This window comes from Vicia villosa, linkage group LG3 (genome assembly GCF_029867415.1).
Source record: "Vicia villosa cultivar HV-30 ecotype Madison, WI linkage group LG3, Vvil1.0, whole genome shotgun sequence".
In the NCBI taxonomy this organism is placed as follows: domain Eukaryota; kingdom Viridiplantae; phylum Streptophyta; class Magnoliopsida; order Fabales; family Fabaceae; genus Vicia; species Vicia villosa.
Window position 1 is genome coordinate 13,412,852 of NC_081182.1, and position 21,724 is coordinate 13,434,575.

At 36.0% G+C, this 21,724-nt stretch overlaps 1 protein-coding gene across 1 annotated transcript; it reads left to right on the forward strand.

Moving 5' to 3' along the window:
• The first annotated feature begins 139 nt into the window (after nucleotides 1–139).
• Nucleotides 140–21,075, forward strand: LOC131660366 (phosphatidylinositol 4-kinase alpha 1). The gene is made up of 26 exons (XM_058929606.1): nucleotides 140–1,283; nucleotides 1,418–1,759; nucleotides 1,892–2,053; nucleotides 2,763–2,933; nucleotides 3,112–3,270; nucleotides 3,370–3,497; nucleotides 3,652–3,958; nucleotides 5,422–5,590; nucleotides 6,452–6,669; nucleotides 7,972–8,130; nucleotides 8,281–8,463; nucleotides 9,944–10,483; nucleotides 10,584–10,943; nucleotides 11,440–11,654; nucleotides 12,592–12,775; nucleotides 12,949–13,085; nucleotides 13,180–13,330; nucleotides 14,462–14,728; nucleotides 15,446–15,523; nucleotides 15,712–15,756; nucleotides 18,168–18,340; nucleotides 18,454–18,649; nucleotides 19,411–19,551; nucleotides 19,880–20,088; nucleotides 20,325–20,486; nucleotides 20,578–21,075. The coding sequence occupies exons 1-26, from the start codon at nucleotides 318–320 to the stop codon at nucleotides 20,834–20,836; spliced, it is 6,081 nt and encodes a 2,026-aa protein (XP_058785589.1). The 5' UTR covers nucleotides 140–317; the 3' UTR covers nucleotides 20,837–21,075.
• Nucleotides 21,076–21,724: the final 649 nt, after the last annotated feature.

Below are 21,724 nucleotides of genomic sequence, written 5' to 3' on the forward strand. Positions count from 1 at the left end.
ACAATGGATGCCGTATTGCTGAGGCACAAGAAACAATCTATGGACCCATTATAATTCTAGTTCTAATTAGACAAAGCCAAAACCAAATCTAAAATCATCTCAAACCAAATAGAATAATTAAATAAATAAAAAATTAAAAAAAAGAAAAAGAAAAAAGAAAAAATAAACAGAAAGAGAAACGAAGCATTAACCATGGCAAAGAAATGGCAACGGAAACAACGAGAAGAAGAGTAACAATGTTGCTCCGTCGTTAACGAGATCTCTTCTTTGTTTCTCAATATTTCTCGTTTTTCTTCCAACTTTCACCCTAATTCGCGATGGAAGCTTTGATCGAATTATGCGACCTCATCGCGCTAAATCCATTGCAATTCCCTGATAAACTATCCTGGATATGCGATAAATGTCCTCCGCCGGAGTATCTATCCGCCGGATCGCCTAGGGTTTCGCGTTCTCAGCTCAATGCCGTTATCGCCGTCGCTCGTTTCTTATCCAAGTGCTCCGATTCCGCCGATCTACGCCCTAAATCAGTCGTCATCGAGTTCCTCCGTTCGATTCCGTTTTCCTTTGCTCAGTCGTTCTGGCCGCAACCTTTCAGCGTGGATTTCGTTGCGTCGTTTTTTATTGATTTCATTGGTTATGTATCCAAAGCTGCGCAATCGTCGCCGGATTTCTCCGACGAGGTTGCTGGATTCACCGGGGAGGTTGTGTTGTCTGCGATTGCGGAACAGAATTCGATTATTGCTAGGGCTTTTTTGGTTGCTTTGTCGCAGAATTTTCTTCCTATTGTATCTTCGGATGCCAATAAATTGGTTACTTGTTTGATTGAACAATTTGCTGCTGGACCTGTTCCGGCTACGCCGGTTGAAGTTAATGCTGGAAACTCTGATAATTCTTCTTCCCAAAGCTCTCCTCCCAATGGCAACCATCAATCTGGTAGTCCGACTAGCAATGTCTCTTCTAAGGGTGCTGGGGATGATGCTACTGCTAGCACTGCATCGTCGAGAGGGTCCGTTGTCATGAACGGAGGTAGTCATATATGGAGGAGTAATGCTGATCAATTGGCCCAAAATTTGGGTTTAAATGATGGTGGTTTTGGTGGGAGCTCTTCTGGCCAACAGGTTACTTCCTTTGAGGAAGAGTCTGTGGAGTTCTTGGAGAGACAAGAAATAGCTTTTAAGGTGATTGCTCATGTGTTGGAAAAGGTTCGCGTTGATCCTGCCCTTTTGGAGCAGGCTAGGTTGATTGGGAAGAAACAAATTCAATCCATGTCTGCGTTTCTTAAGGTAATTGTTTTTCTAACTATGCTTTCAGTTTGCATATTTTCTTACTCGCTGTGGAATGTGGACTATGGAGTGTAGTTAAAGTTTAGGTTTATCCGAGGAGTGGGACATGTTTTAATGTTTGCAAGTTCTTGCAGATTAGGAAGAGGGATTGGCATGAGCAGGGGTCAAGTCTAAAAGCTAGAATTAATACCAAATTGTCAGTTTATAAAGCTGCAGTTTCAATGAAAATTAAGAGCCTCTCGGCTCTGGATTCTGATTCAAGATCTGTCAAGAGATTGGTTTATGAGGCAGTTGCGATATTGATAGATGCAGCTGAGGCGTGCTTGCTGTCCGGATGGAGGAAGTTGAAAACATGTGAAGAGCTCTTCGGTTCCTTGCTTCTTGGGGTGGCACAAATTGCTATTGCTCGAGGAGGTCAACCATTGCGGATTTTGCTCATTCGCCTAAAACCAATTGTTCTCAACGTTTGTGCTCAGGTGCACTTTGATTACTTTTAATATAATATTTCCATTAACATTTTGTTTTTGAACTTGAATTCCAATTGACATATAATTTAATGAAATTTTCTGTTTGTTTGTTTAATATTTTTGAAATGATAACTGTTACAGCCCGAAACATGGAGTAGCAATCAGGGGACCATGTTTGATAGTGTCACAAAAGCCAGCTGTCAGATTATTGAATCTTGTTGGGCTAAGGAGCGAGCCCCTGTAGACACATACATCATGGGATTAGCTACAAGCATACGCGAACGGAATGATTATGGGGAACAGGTTTGTATACTAATTTCACGTATTCACGGCCACGAGGCATAGACTGATAGTAACTAAAAATGGGATTTGCTAGAATATGCCTACCAATTTGTATAAAGAAGTATTTTAGCAATATGCGTCTTAGGGTATTTTTACCAAATCTTTAGTTATCACTTGCTAAAACATTACTTCTAAAAAATGAGTAGGTGTGTTCTAGCAAATGCCTAAGGAGCTGCTAACTTACACACTTATTTTTTAGCAAGAGTATTTTAGCAACATCCACTTTTGGGGGTGTGTTTAATCATTTTTTATTTATAACTCGCTAACATACTTCTTCTAAAATATAAGTGGTGTTAGCAAATCCAATAAAAATATATATGTTTGAGTGTGTCAATGTTCTACTCATTTTTTTAATTGTTTTTGTATACATCTATCTATATATTCTTTTGTATGCATATTGGTTTTGTATTTCATTTATTTCCAAATATTTTGTGGACAGTGCACATGTGCTTTCTGATACATCAGTGCTTACTCCCCTTAATTTTATCAGTTCCATTTGTAATGATATCTATTTATATGGCCATTGGTCTGTAGTTTTTTCCTGTTTCTTCAGCATTTTATCTTGTGCCAAAATTGTCGACATTTTTTTTTTATTCTAAGCATGCTGTTTTCGTCGTATCTTTTCATGCATTAAACTATTCGCTTGCTTACGAAATCTTGTTGCCATCAGGACAACCAAGACAAACCCGCAGTTCCTTTTGTACAGCTAAATGTTATACGTTTGTTTGCTGAACTAAGTGCTGCAGTCAACAAATCCGAGCTGGTAGATGTGATATTACCTCTTTTCATAGAAAGCCTAGAAGAGGGTGACGCTTCAACTCCAAGTTTATTGAGACTCCGAGTATGGAACCTTATGTTCAATATATTATGAAGTTCTATAAATCTATTCTGACTCTTTTGATAAAAAGAGTAATTCTTGTACGGATATGCTGTCTATAGGCATTGCTAATGCAAGAATAGCACTGATCCTTTGGCTGCTGTATATGAATCTTATATTGTTTTTGTTGCAACCCATACAGCTTCTAGACGCCGTTGCTCGAATGGCCAGTTTAGGTTTTGAAAAATCTTACCGCGAGACAGTGGTTTTGATGACTCGAAGTTATTTGAATAAACTTTCCAGTGTGGGATCAGCTGAAAGCAAAACAGAAGCACCTGAAGCTACAACTGAGAGAGTTGAAGTACGTAGTATCTCAAAATGTCAACAACAACTGCTAAATTTGATTAGTTTGGTGTAATACAATATCAAATGGATTCTCACTAGTTCAATTAAATTCTAGACTCTACCTGCAGGATTTCTTCTTATTGCGACTGGTCTTACTACTGATAGACTACGCGCAGACTATCGCCATCGATTACTCTCCCTGTGCTCAGATGTTGGTTTAGCTGCTGAGTCTAAAAATGGAAGGTATACCTATTTTTTACGCTGAGCACATGACATGAGAATATATATCATAACATGTGAAGTTTTGTTCAGAATTTTAGCAGGCCTTTATTCAACTTCATTTCCTTGGAGAAATATCTTTTTTGAAGATTTCACATCTGATGCTTACTCAATACAGGAGTGGAGCAGATTTCTTGGGTCCCTTGCTCCCTGCAGTTGCTGCAGTTTGTTCCGATTTTGATCCAACTTCAAATGTGGAGCCATCAGTTTTAAAGCTGTTTCGAAACCTTTGGTTCTATGTTGCTCTTTTTGGCCTAGCCCCTCCTATACAGAAGACCCAGGTAACAACGAAGTCAGTTTCCAGTACACTGAACAGTGTGGGAAGCACCGGTACAATTTCCCTTCAAGCTGTAAATGGACCATATATGTGGAATGTGGAGTGGTCTACTGCTGTTAACCGAATTGCACAAGGGACTCCTCCACTAGTAAGTTTATCACAAAATAGAGTAGTTTTTGGGCAAACAGTTCAATTGGTGTTTATGTGTAATATGTTTGTGTTTAATAGAACACATCATGGCATCTGTTGCTTTGCCTTTGGCTTGGTTTTATCTTACAGTATTTTAACCACTTAGCTATTTATCAGGATCTTCTTTACGTTGTTTACTTTGACTTTGATTTAGATTTTAGACCGTGTTATTTAAAGCGTCATGCTAATGGGCGTGGTCAGAGAATTGATTTCCCCCTTTCAAGACATTGAGTAAGGGAACGGAATCACATGGAGTTTTTATGATTTTTAATAAGAATTGATATAGAATGGGTCATCATTATATGTCAAGGAAAACAGACAATTATTAATAATCCCTGCTTGTTTAGACTGGCCATTCTCACCTCTCTAGGAGGGAATCAAATTCCTGAACCAAAGACCAGAATGAAATCATCATTTAATATTTATTTTTAACGAACTAAAGAATTATTATTTCTGCGGAAGAAATAGGAATGCAATGACTGTTTCATGTACCAAATGAGCGCTAGGTTAAATGTGTCAGGTCTATGTAAAGCAGTCTAAGAAAATTTAGCAACAATGTTATTGCATATCCTTTTTGTTGAATGCTTTAGTAGACGTGGACTTCTTTTGTTAAGTTCAATACATGCAAATTGCATACTTTAGCTGGAGGGGTTGGCATATGGATCTGAACTATACACGCAATGAAGTATTGTTTTGAAGCATATCTTGACTGTTAGAATACTAATATTGAAATAACAATTGGATAGCTTGAAATTTATGGCTTGTAGCATTGACATTTTTCTTCCATAATAACTAAAAGCATGGATATACTTATTCTGCAACTGTGGACTTTAGTCTCGGGAAGTTATGAAATACTTTACTAATGTAGCTACTGCTTGCACATAATACAAATATTTATGTTGCATGATAGTTGTGTTGTACTATTTTTATTGATTCTGGCATGGTGGCTACAAGGTCTCAACCTTGAGTGCCAGGACAGTTATGAAAACTAATAGCAGAGGTTGTATAATGTTGTGAAATTATAATCCATTATTATGAAAATAGTTTTTATTTTAGAAAAGGTTTATTATTCTGGATGTTTCTAAACTATTTGAAATTTTTTAAATAGGTGAACCTAAAAAGTTTGTAATTGAGTTCATAAACTTGTCAATAATTTGTAATTAGATTCCTGAACCAAATTTTTAAAATCAGGTCCTTAAATTTTTATATAAAAAATCTGTAATCAAGTTGAAACTGATAAAAAGGTTGTATATTGTTGTGAAATTAAAATCCGTGAAAATAGCTTGTAATTTAGAAAAGGTTTAATTATTCTGGAAGTCTGTAAACTATATTGCTGCTATGTATTACGAACTCAGCGACTCTCTTTCACTAACTTAATTTGTCTGTTCTGAAGTTTACTTGTGTCTCTCTGTTTCTCTCCAGGTTGTTAGCTCAGTAAAATGGCTTGAGGACGAGTTAGAACTAAATGCTCTGCACAACCCAGGCAGTCGCCAAGGCAGTGGCAACGAGAAAGCCGCTCTTGCACAGAGAGCTGCTCTTTCTGCGGCTTTAGGAGGGAGAGTTGATGTGACATCAATGACCACAATCTCAGGTGGATTGCATTTGCCATATTCCTTACATTTTTATAAAATGTCAATACCTTGTTAGAGAGGCTCTTCCTTTTGTCTTTGTAACATAACATATTAGTTTCATTATCAGTTTCATTACTTATATAACACTTCCTCCTATGTCAGATGCATTGCTGACTGGAAACAATTCACTGAAGTCAATATATATATTTTGAATGCATTGTTGTTTTTTAACAGTTAACACACTTAGACATGTGTTGGGATCTCTTAGACTAACATTTCCCGTTCAACTTGTTCGTAGCTTTGTTCCAATAGCAAGCATCGAGACAGATGATCATTTCTTAGGTTGCATGACGTTATGTCTTTTGTGATCAATCCATATTCTATGGAAGTGTGAATTTAGATGTTTTTGGTTTGTGTATGCAAATATAAAGTTTCATGGTCGATGGTATTGTCTTTATTATTTAATTAGTAGAGTATTGGTTAAACAACAAGTTGTTCCAATAGCAAGCATCAAGACAGATGATTATTTCTTAGGTTGCATGATGTTATGTCTTTTGTGATCAATCCATATTCTATGGTAGTGTGAACTTGGATGTTTTTGGTTTGTGTATGCAAATATAAACTTTTGTGGTTGATGGTATTGTCTTTATTATTTAATTAATAGAATATTGGTTAAACAATAAGTTGTTCATAGCCTTGGCTGTTGACAAGCAACTAAAATTTAACTTGCCCCTTGTTTGGTTCATTAAGTTCTCATGTCTCTTGTGCTTTCTGTCTGGGTTGGTATTCACTCCCTTGCGCCTTCTTAACTCATGTTCATTTTGTATTCCCCCACTCAATCATGACTTGCATGGGGATGTCTTTTTCATATTTGTTTACAGGGGTGAAGGCTACTTATCTTCTTGCTGTAGCTTTTCTCGAGATCATCCGTTTTAGCAGCAATGGCGGAGTCCTAAATGGTGGGACCACTTTGGATGCTACTCGAAGTGCTTTTACTTGTGTCTTTGAATATCTAAAGACTCCAAATTTAATGCCAGCTGTCTTCCAGTGCTTAACAGCGATTGTCCACAGGGCTTTTGAAACAGCTGTGTCATCGATGGTAAGTTTTAGTTCCACAAAGTTTTTGTTTGAAAACAATTGTTGGAAAAGCTTTAGCTAATTTTAGACAGGTTCAACTACATTATGTGTTTAAATTGCTGATATTTCCTTTACGTATAATCACGAGGTCTCAAAGCAAGGAACAAAACCAAGTTTTTTTTACGGTACCATGTTTTCATAGTAGCATTCTTTATATAAATTGATCAAATTGATATTTAGGAATCATGTTTTAATCTAAACATTGTTTACTATTCATCTGAAAGGCTGCATGTAGTAGCAATGAAAGCCTATTTAGATATTTAGGAATCATGTTTTAACTAAACATTGTTTACTATTCATCTGAAAGGCTGCTTGTAGTAGCAAAGAAAGCCTATTTATATGCAAAACAATTTTATATTTTCTGTTTTCTCATATGGAGAATATTGTTTTTGCTGTATTCACAATTGATTGTTTATTATGAATAAAGGCAAGAGGGCTGAACCTTGGATTTTTATTTATCCATCATGGAAGTACTACAACATATTGATTGATTATTTACCAAGAAGCCTTCACAATTCAATCTATCTGTGCAGAAAGTTTGACTATAAATTTATCATAAAAAGTATAATTGTTTTCATTGAAGCAAATTTGCTCTTGAAATTTGTACTTGTGCTGTTATGCTTTTCAAAAAAAAAAAACAAACTTACCACTTTTTTCAAATCGAGTCTTCCTCTCCATTCTAATTTAAGTCTTATACTTTCTTCATTTTTTCCTTTTCATTTTTGTGTTTCTTAATATGTACATAATTCATTGTATTCCTGTCATTTTTCTCAATGCCCAATCCCCAGAGCTTTTTGAACAACACTAGTTGTTCATGAAACATTTATTTTGTTTCATTTAAGTGTAAGCTCCTAAACGACCCTCCAAAGTGATGACTGTTTTTCATTATATTTGTCTTTTTGTAGAACTAAAGCGATGAAATAAAAAGAAGAATTCAGTAACTATTTTGTATGTTTGAGGAACTGATTTGGTCACAAATTTTGGAGGACAAATTTTAGAGTTTATTCTATAAATAATTAGCATCTGCGTGATGGCATCCACTAATCTTTTCGGGCAAAAATGAACGGCTTTTTCTGTATATATGTACATCGACAAATGGCGTAGGTTCACACCCTTTCAAGTGCTGCAATGGGTTGCAGTTAGCTGATTTACTAGTGCTTTCATTTGTGTTTGACCGTGTCCACGCTGGTCGCTTTGTTAAAGGCTGATTTGTATGCTGTTATTTGTGTCGGTCTATGTGCACAACTGATTAGTCTGCCTGCAGGAAAATCGAGTATCTGAGATAGGCCATGAAGCTCAGGGCCGAGACTCAGTACTAACAATGCATACCTGTTTCCTGATCAAAAGTCTGTCTCAGAGGGAGGATCATATACGAGATATTGCAGAGAACTTGTTAAATCAACTTAGAGACAAGTTTCCACAGGTAAATTTTAAATTGTGTTGTAAAAACGTGTATGCATGTAGAATATGGTTTTCTTGGTGCGTCCTCTGCCTTTTTTCTTTCTTTTCGGAATTCTCCTTTCTTTTGGAATTCTTCTTTATCATAGTTATGAGTAAAACCATATCTTTGCAGGTTTTATGGGATTCATCCTGCTTAGATTCATTGCTATTTTCATTTCATGACGACCCTTCTTCAGTTGGCATCAACGATCCTGCTTGGACATCAACAGTCCGTTCCTTGTATCAGAGAATTGTTCGGGAATGGATAATTAAATCACTTTCAAATGCTCCATGCACAAGCCAGGGCCTACTTCAGGTTTAACTGATTTATTTCATTTAAAAAAATTAATATTTCATTGCTATCACGCTCTAAATGTTTGCTATGAAGGAGATAAACTATGTTGTTTCCTATATTTAACAAGAATTATAGTTTTACTTGAATATTAAAACACAAATTCCTCTTCTAAGCAAATGTCAAGTGCTGGACGTTCTTTTTTTTCCTTTACGGGTGAGCATCATTGTCTATATTCACAAACAAATCACATTATTTGAGCCATAATTTTCTAAGCTTCTACTTCTGTTGATAATCCTCATTTTGCACTCATCACCTTGTTTTTTGTACCGCAAGTGTTGGTCTATGAAAAACTGCACTGCACCTTAGCTGTTAAATGGAGAGATTTAATTGGGAATCAGAAGACGTACTTTCCTATCTTATAATAAATTGTAAGATACATGATAAAAAATAACTTTATAGGGATGAGTTAAGCCCAACCAAAATTCTAAGATTATATATGAACTATTTTACATGGGATCTCGAGTTTGACAAGCATTACTAGAACAAATACCAAAGTTAGACAAAAGCATAACCATTAAGCTTAACATCAAACATTGTCCAGCATCATTGTCTACCCTTAACATAAGCAAACATGCTTAACAATATGAAAAACCAAACTACAATATTAGGTCAGTGCTTACTCTGGTAGCTGAAGCCAAATTGAAAGGTGTCACCACACCAAACCAAGCCACATGGATATTGGGTCAGCGGTCACTCCGGTAGCTGAAACCCAAATTTGAAGGTGTTGCAACTTCAAATGCCCAAGGTGTTAGGCCAGTGCTCACTCTTACAACTGCAACCTTAACTTAACTAGGGTGTCTCAACTTGAAAACAAACAGAAACAAATACCGAGCCAGCGCTCACTCTGGTGGCTGAAACTCTAACTCTAATCAAAATAAGTTATGTGGCACAACTTCAATCTAAACAAAATAGGCAGCCTTTTTTATACCAAGGGCAACAAACCAAGGATTCTCTTGAGTGGTGGCAAATCCATGAACAACCCAACAATAGGAGCTACATAAGACAGCAAGCCACCAAAACCCATATAGGGTAATATAGACTAGATACATTGATTATTCAATGAACCTTTTTCTCTTATAAAAAGGAACGGAGGTAGTATTATTATAGTGAAATATACTAGATAGGTTTTATACAAAAGACTAAACACTAATCCCTATTTATAGGGATACAAAGACTCAATCCTAAATAAATAGGAAATCAAGAACATATCATTATAATAATAATACCTATTATAAAATCTAATCCTAAGAGATGATCTCAGATACTCTATAATTATAGGAAATGACTTAAGACACTAATATAATATAAAACGTATTATTAGATGTTTTATGAAATTCCATTTAATTTTTCTGTGATTGAAATTGTTAAATTATGATTATTCATTTAGTCTGAAGTCCTCACAGTTCTTTTGGCACATCTGGATCTTTGTATTTTGCATCAGGATAAACTTTGTAAAGCAAATAATTGGCAAAGAGCACAGCCTACAATTGATGTTGTTTTACTTTTATCTGAGATAAGAATTGGCACTGGGAAAAATGACAGCGGGTCAACCCAAACAGGAAATATTCCTGCAGTCTTGGCTGCAGCAGCTGCTGCTTCAGGAGCAAACTTAAAAGTGTCAGAATCTTTTAATTTAGAGATTATCAGTTCTGGCAAGTGCAACCAAGCTGCAGCAACAGTTAAGTGCAACCACGCTGGAGAAATTGCCGGTATGAGGAGATTGTATAACAGCATTGGTGGATTTCAATCCAGTACTACACCTGCGGGTTTTGGGCTTGGAGCTGGGCTTCAAAGAATTATATCTGGAGCTTTTCCTCAACAGCCACAAGCAGAGGATGATTCATTCAATGGAATGTTGCTTAATAAGTTTGTACGTTTACTTCAACAGTTTGTCAACATAGCAGAGAAAGGTGGGGAAGTGGTCAGGTCTGAATTCCGTGAAACTTGTTCTCAGGCTACTGTGCTGCTTTTGTCAAATTTGGTACACACATTTCTCCCTTGTATCTAGATGGTAGTAGTTATAACTTGCAGGGAATCCGTGTTTGTACATTTATCTGAGTTATGCTTTTCTTATGGACAAGAGTTCTGGATCCAAATCGAATGTGGAAGGCTTCTCACAACTTCTCCGTCTTCTTTGCTGGTGTCCTGCATATATCTCCACTCATGATGCAATGGAAACTGGTGTTTTCATATGGACATGGCTGGTTTCTGCTGCACCTCAGCTTGGAGCTCTTGTCCTTGCTGAGCTTGTTGATGCATGGTTATGGACAATCGACACCAAACGGGGTCTTTTTGCATCTGAAGCAAGGTACTGTGGGCCTGCTGCAAAACTAAGGCCTCACCTGGCCCATGGGGAGCCTGAATCACAGCCTCAGATTGATCTTGTTGAGCAGATAATTGCTCATCGGCTATGGCTTGGATTTCTTATTGATCGTTTTGAGGTTAGAAGTTGCTCGCTATATTAGTTAAGTTAAATTTTCTTGTCTTGAACCTGTTTTTATAAATTGTAATAATTGCTGTTTATTTTATGATGGTTGTGTTCTTAACTGGGCATATTGTTTTGATATTCCTAATGCATCAATTTTTTTGTTAATTCACCACTGCCTTGTAAAATCTAAATATACTTGGCTTAACTTGCTAGGAAAATTGTTTAGTTTCAGACTTTAGTAACTTAAAATATAACTAGAGTAACCACCAAATGGTAGTTTCTGGTGTTCTGAATGATTGCTCAATTGCTGATGTATGTTTTGATGGTTTTTTAAACATTCAGTATCTTCATACTCATCACATTAACCTAATGAACAGATATTGAGATGCTTGAAGAGGCCTTTGTTGTTCCTTCCTCTTTTGCGTTAAACATTGAAATTTGAATCTAGCTTCAACTACAAAATTTCATTTTTCCGTTCCCTGGGTTACTGCTGATCTTGTCTCTTGTAGGCGGTTCGGCACCAAAGTGTGGAGCAACTTTTGCTTCTTGGTAGGATGTTGCAGGGCACAACAAAGCTTCCCTGGAACTTTTCACATCATCCTGCAGCCACTGGCACTTTTTTCACTCTCGTGCTTCTAGGGCTCAAGTACTGTTCCTGCCAGTTTCAGGGAAATCTACAAAAATTTCAATTAGGCCTTCAGCTGCTTGAAGATCGGATTTATCGGTGAACACGATTCTCTCTTTATAGTTTTTTTTTTGGCATTCTCTTAGCATCATATTTCATAAATTTTTATTTTTTGTTATCCATCTAAGTATTGTTGGACTATGTGCAATCTTTTTGTTAAATATTATTCATGAAGCATTTTTTTCTTCTCTTCTGCATGAAGTATGTGTTTTGCAAGCTTGTTCTGTATTCCTTGTTCCATGTCTTTTCTGGCATGGTTTCCACTCCCTTACCGTGGTGGCGTGAAAGTTTTTTCTGGAAACCGTGCAGCTTAGGCCTGCTTCACTCTTAGAAGATCAATTTATTTCTGCATGTCAATATACTTTTGAGGACTTAGATGGGATGAGTAGGAACTGGTGAATTCATGCAGACTAACTCAGCCTCTGAATCTGCCACATGAATCTTTTATGCCAATATTTCATCTTCTCATTATGTTCTCCATGACTTAACACCACCAAAACTACTTCCTTCCTATCTTTAAAATCTGACCAAGACATAATTTTAGTAATGTTTACTTTTATTTATTGCCAATTCAAGCTGAATGCTTTCCCTCTGTATTCAAGAGTTTTCAGGAAGTGACTGAGGTGTCAAAGTAACTAATGTTTCTTTTGTATTTATTCTTTATTTTTTATTTTCTACTAAACAAGAACAAAGCCTTTTTTCTCTGACAATGAACATTTATACCTGTTAAAATGTTAATCCAGTTATTGACTTCAATTTCAATTGCAGCTTTTGGAGGTTAGTTAATTTGTACCTCTTCGCCAAACTAGATTTCTTGGTCCTTTAAAATATTATTGGCAACATGCATCCTTGCTTTCACGTTGGCAGTTCTGCCAGAGCAATTAATTTCTTGCAAAGATGACTAACTGACTTGTATTCATCATGTTCACCTTTCTTTAGAGTTTAGACTAATTCAAATTGTTTGGTGCATTTGCAGGGCAGCTTTGGGTTGGTTTGCTTATGAGCCCGAATGGTATGACACAAACTATACAAATTTTACTCAATGCGAGGCTCAGTCTGTTACTCTATTTGTTCACTACCTTTCCAACGTCAAAGGAGATGCTGTTCATTTTGGTTCTAAAGGAAATGGACAAGAAAATGGGAACTCTTTAGCAGATGTGGTAATATTTTGATGCCTAACATTGACATCTGCTTACAATGGCGGCTTTGTAACATTAGTGATTTAGTTTGAATTTTAACATTATGTCCTTTTTGTTTTCATTTTTTTGGTTTCCATTTTTTGAGAATCTTGCAAATACTTTATGCAATTATCCTAATATCTACATATGTATAGAATGATCTCTATCATCCTGTTTGGGGTCAAATGGAGAACTATGCTGTTGGTAGAGAAAAACGGAGGCAGCTGCTTTTAATGCTATGCCAACATGAGGCTGATAGGCTTGAGGTCTGGGCACAGCCCACTAACACAAAGTATATATCTGTTTTTAACCACTGGGATTTCATTATATATTTTCTTTTCTTCCTGTCCTGATCTATCGAATACTTGATATGTATGTATTTTCAGGGAAAGTAGCTCTAGACCCAAAATTAGCTCAGATAAATGGATAGAGCATACTAGGACTGCCTTTGCGGTAGACCCAAGGATTGCTTTATCAGTGGCTGCTAGGTTCCCAACCAATACATTTGTGAAGACTGAAGTAACTCAGCTTGTTCAGGTATTTTTTCTTAACAACGTTGTGAACTGGCATAGTCAATCGAATGCCTGCGTTATGGGAATTGATTTACCATTTATCAAGTCAAGCTTTATACATTTTGAAGAAAAACTACTCCCTACGCTCTTTCGGTGATGGAGTCTTTAAGCAATATAATGTGGTTTGAGGCATTAATTGGTTTTGATGCAGAAAATTAAAATGTGTGGCAACTAAGGTTTGAAAGAACAAATGTTTTATTCTGTCTTGTGCTTACCAAAGAAATAAAGTCCGGGTGATGAGAAAATGAAACCATAGTAGCAGTATTCACATTCTGACCAATTTGTTTGACATTAGACTTTATTAGGAGCTTGAAAATGACTAACAAAAATTAAAGGATGCCTATGGAGTTCTGCAGATGCACTAATCAGGCCTGGAAGGGGAGAAAAAGAAACCGTAAATGTAGTTGTGTAGAATCATAGTCTGATTGTATCATTACCCAACTGCAAATAAAGCAATTTATTTTCTGTATTCATAATCTGACCTATTTGTTTGGCATTTGACATTGTTAAAAACTTGAAAATGACTTATAAAAGTTAAAAGGTGCCTAGCTGTAAAATGAGTACGGATTTCGGCAGAGGCACTAAACTTGATAACACCAAAGTTTGGAATTAATTCAAGTTGAAAAGTCTAAATTCCTGTTTGAATTAAAGTTTGCAAATGCCATGGAAGTTTGAATAAACTTTATTTTGCAAACCTAAGTTTAGTTAAAAGTAAATTTAATATAACATGCTTTATGTTTGGGCTTTTTTCCCTCTGAAAAGTAAGTTTCTGAAATGTAAATTGGATAGTAATAGAAATCAAAAACAGTGTATGAAGCATAAAGGAAACTGAGAGAAAGTGAGGGAGAGCATTGAATCAATCTAACTGTTCTGTTGTAGTAATGCACAACTGATTTGTGAATGCAAGGTGTGGGCACTTATACCCAGCCTAAAGACTGTGATGACTCAGCAGAGCCAGTTACAACAATAAAGCCTTGTTTGGCCAAGATAAAATTGCTAGTACTGGTTACAACAATAAGGCCTTGCTATATATCAGCTGTGGACTCATCTAAGTTCATTATCTTGAGAAATATGACATTATAACTTCACTTCGCAGGCACATATAGTGGATGTTCGCAATATACCTGAAGCATTGCCTTACTTCATCACCCCAAAGGCTGTTGATGATAATTCTGTGCTATTACAGCAATTGCCTCATTGGGCTCCTTGTTCTATTACACAAGCTCTAGAGTTCCTTACTCCTGCATACAAAGGCCATCCACGGGTCATGGCATACGTTCTAAGGGTTTTGGAATCCTATCCTCCTGAACGTGTGACCTTTTTCATGCCACAGTTGGTGCAGACATTGCGACACGATGACGGGGTTAGATATCTGCTGAAACTTAAATTCATGGTTTATTCCCTTAGTATGTGTTTCCTCCTACTGTTTTTCACATAAAACCTGATTGTTTGCTTTTGTTTCATTGACCATTCAACATCTACAGCATAAATAAACCTCGTGCATAGTCATTTAGTCATTACTCTTCTGTCTTGATTATAAGCCAAAAAACTAACTTCACATTTATTAATAAAACTAATTAGGGGCAGATTAATTTTTATGATATCATAAATAAAATATGGGTATTTTCAAATGTACCTTTCATAAGAATCTGTTCCATTGCAAGTAAAAGAGTCATTGGAAAAAAAAACTCATTGATTGAGGGCTATTTTAGGAATGACATTATTAACTATAGTAAAAGTAGTTATATTTGCTAATATTTGAAGCAAAAAAATAAGTTCTATATTATGATCTCTAATAACTGATGTAAAAGTTGAAATAGGACCATACCAATATTTTGATCTCTTTTTTGTTGTTGAGATTCTATGTGAAAGAGAAATAGAACATAGTTGAATCTAAAGCAGATTTCATTGATTCATTGTCAGAACCACCTTACAACATAATAACTGTAAGCTAGTTTTTCTCGTTATGAGAATAATTAGCTTACCTAACTGACAACCATCAACTACCTTACTCTACCATTTGTTGTATATTTCAATGTGTTTTCATTTGATGACCAGCTGCATATGTTAATTTTTGCAGAAATTAGTGGAAGGCTACTTGCTTAGAGCTGCTCAAAGAAGTGACATATTTGCCCATATTCTTATCTGGCATCTGCAGGTATAAATTGTGTTATCAATTATTAATTTTCATGCCTGAAAGTGATGGCTATTCATTTTTGCTTATGTTGTGCAAACTATTCTTATGGCCTGCAGATTAAGATTCATTTCTTGGAATATATTGATTCTTAAGAAATTCTTTGTTTTTTATTCAATAAGTGGTTAAAGCACTGAGTTTCTTTTGGACAGGGTGAGACTGTACCTGAGGCAGGGAAAGATCCAAACAGTGTGAAGGTATGCTAACAGCAAGTTTCTTTATGACCAGCATATTTATTGCTATCATATACCAATGAAAACATCATGATTTTGAAACTCAAATCTATTTTGAAATGTGATATGATATATGATAACAAGGTGCCAAATTCTGAACAGGGTGCCCTGACACCAGCCAGATGCACTGACTCTGAGTTGCTTTTGTTTTCATCACCAATAAATGAAATGAGTTACTACCTCGGTCTCTAAATATAAGACACCATCGACTAAACAGGGGAATTGAGAAAGTTAATTATTGTATAAATTTTGTTAGCATTCGTTTTCCAAGTTACATTGAAAGAAGATTAATTCATCTTCCCTCATCTTTGTATTTATTAGAAATAATTGTTGCAGTTGAAAATTTGAAACTGAGCGGAGAGAAAATACAGGGAGTTCGTCTATTAAGTACAAAAATATGAAGGATGTCTAGGATTTAATGAACAAATCTGGCCACTGCTCTGTCCCTGGAGCATGATGAACTTGAAGCATTTCGTTTAACACCTTCTCACAAACAAGGAGCAAGGCAAGTTCAATGTTCTTGGTAGGAGCATGCAGTACTGGACTGAACTAGAGAAACAGTACGCTGGTTCAGAGAAGCGTATCTGGAACCATAAAATATCAGCAGTCGCCGGAGCTAGGATATGGTACACAGCTTCCCCTAGCAACCGCTGTTTGCTTCCTAAACCACCAAGATATGAGATAAGGACCAATATAGCTACTTAGAGGTATCAGTTTTGTTAAGAGTCCCACATCGGACAATATATGGCCTGGACATGTGCTTGCTTATAAGTTGGGGCAATCCTTATCCTACAAACTGGTTTTGTAGGGTCTAGTTAGACCCAATCACATTTCTTAACATGGTATCCGAGCTTCGTTTTAGATCCCGGTGGGCCACCTGTTATCAGGTTTCCGCTATCAGTCCAACCACTATTTTCACGCTCCAGTTGTCCACTCCTGGGCGTGAGGGGGTGTGTTAAGAGCCCCTCATCAGACAATATATGACCTGAACATGTGCTTATAAGTGGGGGCAATGCTCACCTACAAGCCGGTTTTGTAGGGTCGAGTTGGGTCCAATCAGTCACATTTCTTATCAGGTTTGATAAGTATCCAAGCATTTGGAGAACCCTCCCCTAAAAGCTAGCTATCAAGGGGGAAGAACCAAACTGCTCAAATACTTCACTAAGCACCCCATGCTAATCGATGTGGTACTTGGGTACTCCATGTTGCCGAATTCCCTATCATAGCACAGCCTCAGATAGATGACTTTCCGGGGGCTGTACTCAATAACTTTTTACTTTGCCTTTCTGTTCAGCCTCTCCATAGGTAGCCCTTTTCAAGCCTCTCCATAGGTAGCCCTTTTCAAGCCACTGACAGCCAGTTTTGATACTAATTGATAAGTACAAAGCACTTGGGGAGCCGTCCCTGAAAAGCTAGCTATTAAGGGGTAAGAACCAAACCACTCTATTGAGTATCTCATACTACTTGATGTGAGACTTGGGCACTTGGGGAACCCTCCCTGAAAAGCTAGCTATTAAGGGGTAAGAACCAAACCACTCTATTGAGTATCTCGTACTACTTGATGTGGGACTTGGGCACCCCATCAATACCAAAGTCTCTATCATAGCTGTCCAATCAGCATTACAAAAGGCTTTATTAAGAGATGATGGCTGTTTGGGTAGAGCAGGGGAATAAATCTTCATTGAATGGAATATATTTAGAGATCAATAGCATACCACCAGGAGATACACATTCATAAAAGTTGATTAACCTAAAAAGACACATTCACGTGATCTAAAATCTAGTTTATGATCATTATATGCTCTCAGTTTATGCTTTGGTTTGTTGTTAGTGTAACTGACTTAGCAACTAGGTAGTTAGAAGGCATCTGAGTAGGATTGCAAACCATAAACAGCTGAACCTGTAACTTGCAATTCAATTTTATAAAAATGGCTTCTCAGGGTCAGAAATTTTCTTAGATTCTCTCTTCTAATCCATTTCTCCGTTTCCATCATTTTCTTAAAGATGCCTAGTTTCTCACAGTGTTTTTCAGGACATGGAAGTTAGTCTATTGGCCAATACTTTTTCCTAGACTTGCTTAAATCTTCATATCTGGCGTTCAATCTGCGGCATCCCTGTGAAAATATACAACTAAGTCTTATCCCACTAAGTGATGTCGACTATATGGATCAACTTTCGCCATAATGTTTTTATCAAAGACCATGCTTCTATCCAAATCATTAATTTCGAGATTTTTCTTAATAATTTCTCTTAATAACCCATGTGAAAATATAAATAAATATATTCAAAGTAAACTTTGTTTTATCTAAGAATATTGAGTTTATTTTTCAAATCATACTTACTTTAGTTTGTATGTGTATGTCTTTTTATATCAGAATGGCTCATTTTTAGAACTGCTGCCTGCTGTAAGGCAACATATAATAGACGGTTTTAATCCAAAAGCACTTGATATATTTAAAAGAGAGTTTGATTTCTTCGACAAAGTTACATCCATTTCTGGTGTATTATATCCACTCCCTAAAGAAGAACGCCGAGCTGGTATCAAAAGGTACTGGACAGATGTCTGAAGACATAATTTCTATTGTTAATTATTCTCAGGTTAAAATTTCAAGCTATTATTGATTGGAGCTAATGTTTTTTTTTTTGAACTATATGTGATAGGGAGTTGGAGAAAATTGAACTGGATGGCGAAGACCTTTATCTACCAACAGCAACTACTAAGCTTGTTACGGGCATTCAAGTAGATAGTGGCATTCCCCTACAATCAGCCGCAAAAGTCCCAATCATGATAACATTTAACGTAGTTGACCGAGATGGGGACAAAAATGATGTAAAGCCACAAGCTTGCATTTTCAAGGTAGGCTCAATTCAAAAGCATTGACATTTACAATTACTGTCATCTTGTCAAAACACCTGCAAAACATTGCACTAAAGAGACTTGGTAACTTAAATCTCTTTGAATACATTCTTACTCAGTATGGCTCATGAATACCCATTCTAGTTACGCATTTTTGGTGAGTGCGTGGATGGCTAGAGACAGTTTCTATTGATAGCAACGGGAAGATTCAAGGAAGCCCAGATACTTCAAACTAGCCAAGCACTTTACAAACACTTTAGCTCTACTTTTTGCAATTTTTTACTTTAGGATTTTCAACATTTTTACCAATGGAAATGAAAATACCTGAACATTTAGATAAATATAACATTTTATTTTTAGATAACTCATTTTAGTTTTTAAAGTAATTAACTAATTCATTTATTTGATTAATTTTTTTGTTTATAATTTTATGTATAGTATTACAGCTATGCTGTTGCAGTATTTTATATTTATTTACTATTTGCCTATTCCGCACTTCCAAGTCATGCAGTACTTGTGCTTTCTAACCTCTAGTTCAATCATATCTGAATGACATAAGTGTCATTGTGTCAAACAAATCCAAGTATTTCAGTAATTATATGGTGGTCTTATATGAAAAAGTGTATTATAATTTTTCCAATTGGTTTATAGATAAACCAATCGTTTTGCACTTTTATTTATTTTCTTGATTCTTGTCAATTGTGCTTGGCTTGTGTTTTCAACTTTCATTCTTAGGCTGACCGAGTTCTCTTACATTCCAGGTTGGAGATGACTGTCGACAAGATGTCCTTGCCCTTCAAGTAATAGCACTTCTTAGAGATATATTTGAAGCCATCGGTTTAAATCTTTATTTATTTCCTTATGGTGTTCTCCCTACTGGTCCTGAGAGAGGTATAATAGAGGTAAGTTTATTCCTAATCCTAATATGCTGAAGCATCATGATAATTGTGTGACATCTGGTATTTGTAGCAATAATATTTTTCATTTTCCAGATACAAATATTTGTTTGGCACCTTGTTTTGATAAATAATTTAAGAAATTCAATATCACTTATCAATCTAAATTTTGAAATTCCTTTTTGGCCTTATCTAAATTTTAAAAATAACAAACGGCGTTCAAACAGTTTAGTCAGTATAGTCGGGAATGATATCAATGTTAATTATTTTTGGTCATATGTGGGATAATTATTTCGAATATTTGTATTGTTCTTTTCTTTTGTATATTTGCCAGGTTGTGCCTAATACACGTAGTAGAAGTCAGATGGGAGAAACAACAGATGGGGGGTTGTTTGAGATATTTCAGCAAGACTATGGACCTGTTGGGTCCGCCAGTTTTGAGGCTGCACGCCAGAACTTCATCATTAGCAGTGCTGGTTATGCCGTCGCGAGTCTCTTGCTTCAACCAAAGGATAGACACAATGGGAACCTTCTGTTTGATAAGTAAAGATTTTTATCTTTCTTTGTTAATTTGTCTGCAGTTCTTATTATAATCGCCAGTTGATTTAAGTTTATATTTAGATGCCTCTGAAACATTGAATATCCTAATTGATTGATCCCCTTGGTCCATTTCATCCGTGATGTTCAGTTTACCTGCTCTCTCTGCATTCTTCTACTGCAAATATACGAAGTGCTGGTCCAATAAACTTATCACTAATATTATATATATGCTGATGCAGTGTTGGGAGGCTTGTTCATATTGACTTCGGTTTCATTCTAGAAACTTCTCCAGGTGGGAATATGCGTTTTGAAAGTGCACATTTTAAGCTGAGCCACGAGATGACACAATTACTGGATCCATCTGGTGTTATGAAAAGTGATACATGGAACCAATTTTTAAGGTAGTAATGGCTTCTCTTTAATCATTTCTGTTTTTTTCTCATTTCGTATATTGAAAATTGACTGTTCTTTCGACGTTTGTTGCACATATAGGTTGTGTGTGAAAGGATACCTCGCTGCCCGTCGACATATGGATGGGATCATCACGACTGTGTCATTGATGCTAGACAGTGGGTTACCTTGCTTCAGCAGGGGTGACCCCATTGGTAATCTTCGGAAGAGATTTCATCCTGAGATGAGTGAGCGTGAAGCGGCTAATTTCATGACCCATGTATGTAAAGATGCTTATAATAAATGGACAACTGCTGGTTATGACTTGATACAGTATCTACAGCAAGGCATCGAAAAGTGAGGTAATATAGGACTGACCTAAGGTGTACATGTTTGCTTGTAATATCAAAATTCATTGTTGTCATATGTTTTGATTTTTTGAGGAACTTTCTCCATTATAGTATATTGATGAGGGCATAGTAAAATTAGCGGATGAAGATTTAGAGAGTCATGTATTTTCATTTTGTGCGTCCCTCTTGATGTAAAAATACAGTTGTGTAATCTTATTTATTGAATAGTAAATATAATTCATTAAGATGATGAGTCCTGTTAATGTACAAATACGGTTGTGTAATCTTGTTTATTGAATAGTAAATACAGTTCATTATGATGATGAGTACAAGCTCCCACACCCTTTTCCCAGTCCAACTTATGTGATCCTCAGGAAAAAAAGGAAATTGTGAAAGAGAATATCCTTTCCTGAGAGTTGAATATCTAAAGTTTTTTTCATTTATAATAAGTTTATGATTTTAAGAATATGAAACATCCATCTATTTTTTCGGGTGATAATCGATGTATCTATCTCTGTATTATTATTGTTATTATATGCAAAATTACCCTGTGCCATGTCTTATTCCATTTAAACACAAGTAATATCCAATATTTAATTTAAAAATAGTGGTGAAGCATAAATAATTTTTTCTATATTGACAAATATTAGTGAATTAATGGTTGAGTTAATTTCTAAAAAAAGGGACTTCCACCAGCGGTAAAATTTTAATAACTATAATCAAGTATTTGGACTCTAGTGAGAAAGAAGCTTCCACTAAAGACGAATCGTTCGGGTACTTGGCCAGTGAGTCATTCCTCTGAATTTTAAAATCAGATTAATCGGTTCACTATGTGAATCGGAACGGATGGTTAAATCCAAAAAAAAAAAAGTTAATAACTATACTATTTTTTTAAGGAA

Coding starts and splice junctions, on each gene's coding strand:
- LOC131660366 (XM_058929606.1), top strand. CDS start 318: ATGGAAGCTTTGATCGAATTATGCGACCTCATCGCGCTAAATCCATTG. Junction 3,498..3,651: donor GCTGAGTCTAAAAATGGAAG/GTATACCTATTT, acceptor TACTCAATACAG/GAGTGGAGCAGATTTCTTGG. Junction 18,341..18,453: donor CGCCGAGCTGGTATCAAAAG/GTACTGGACAGA, acceptor TATATGTGATAG/GGAGTTGGAGAAAATTGAAC.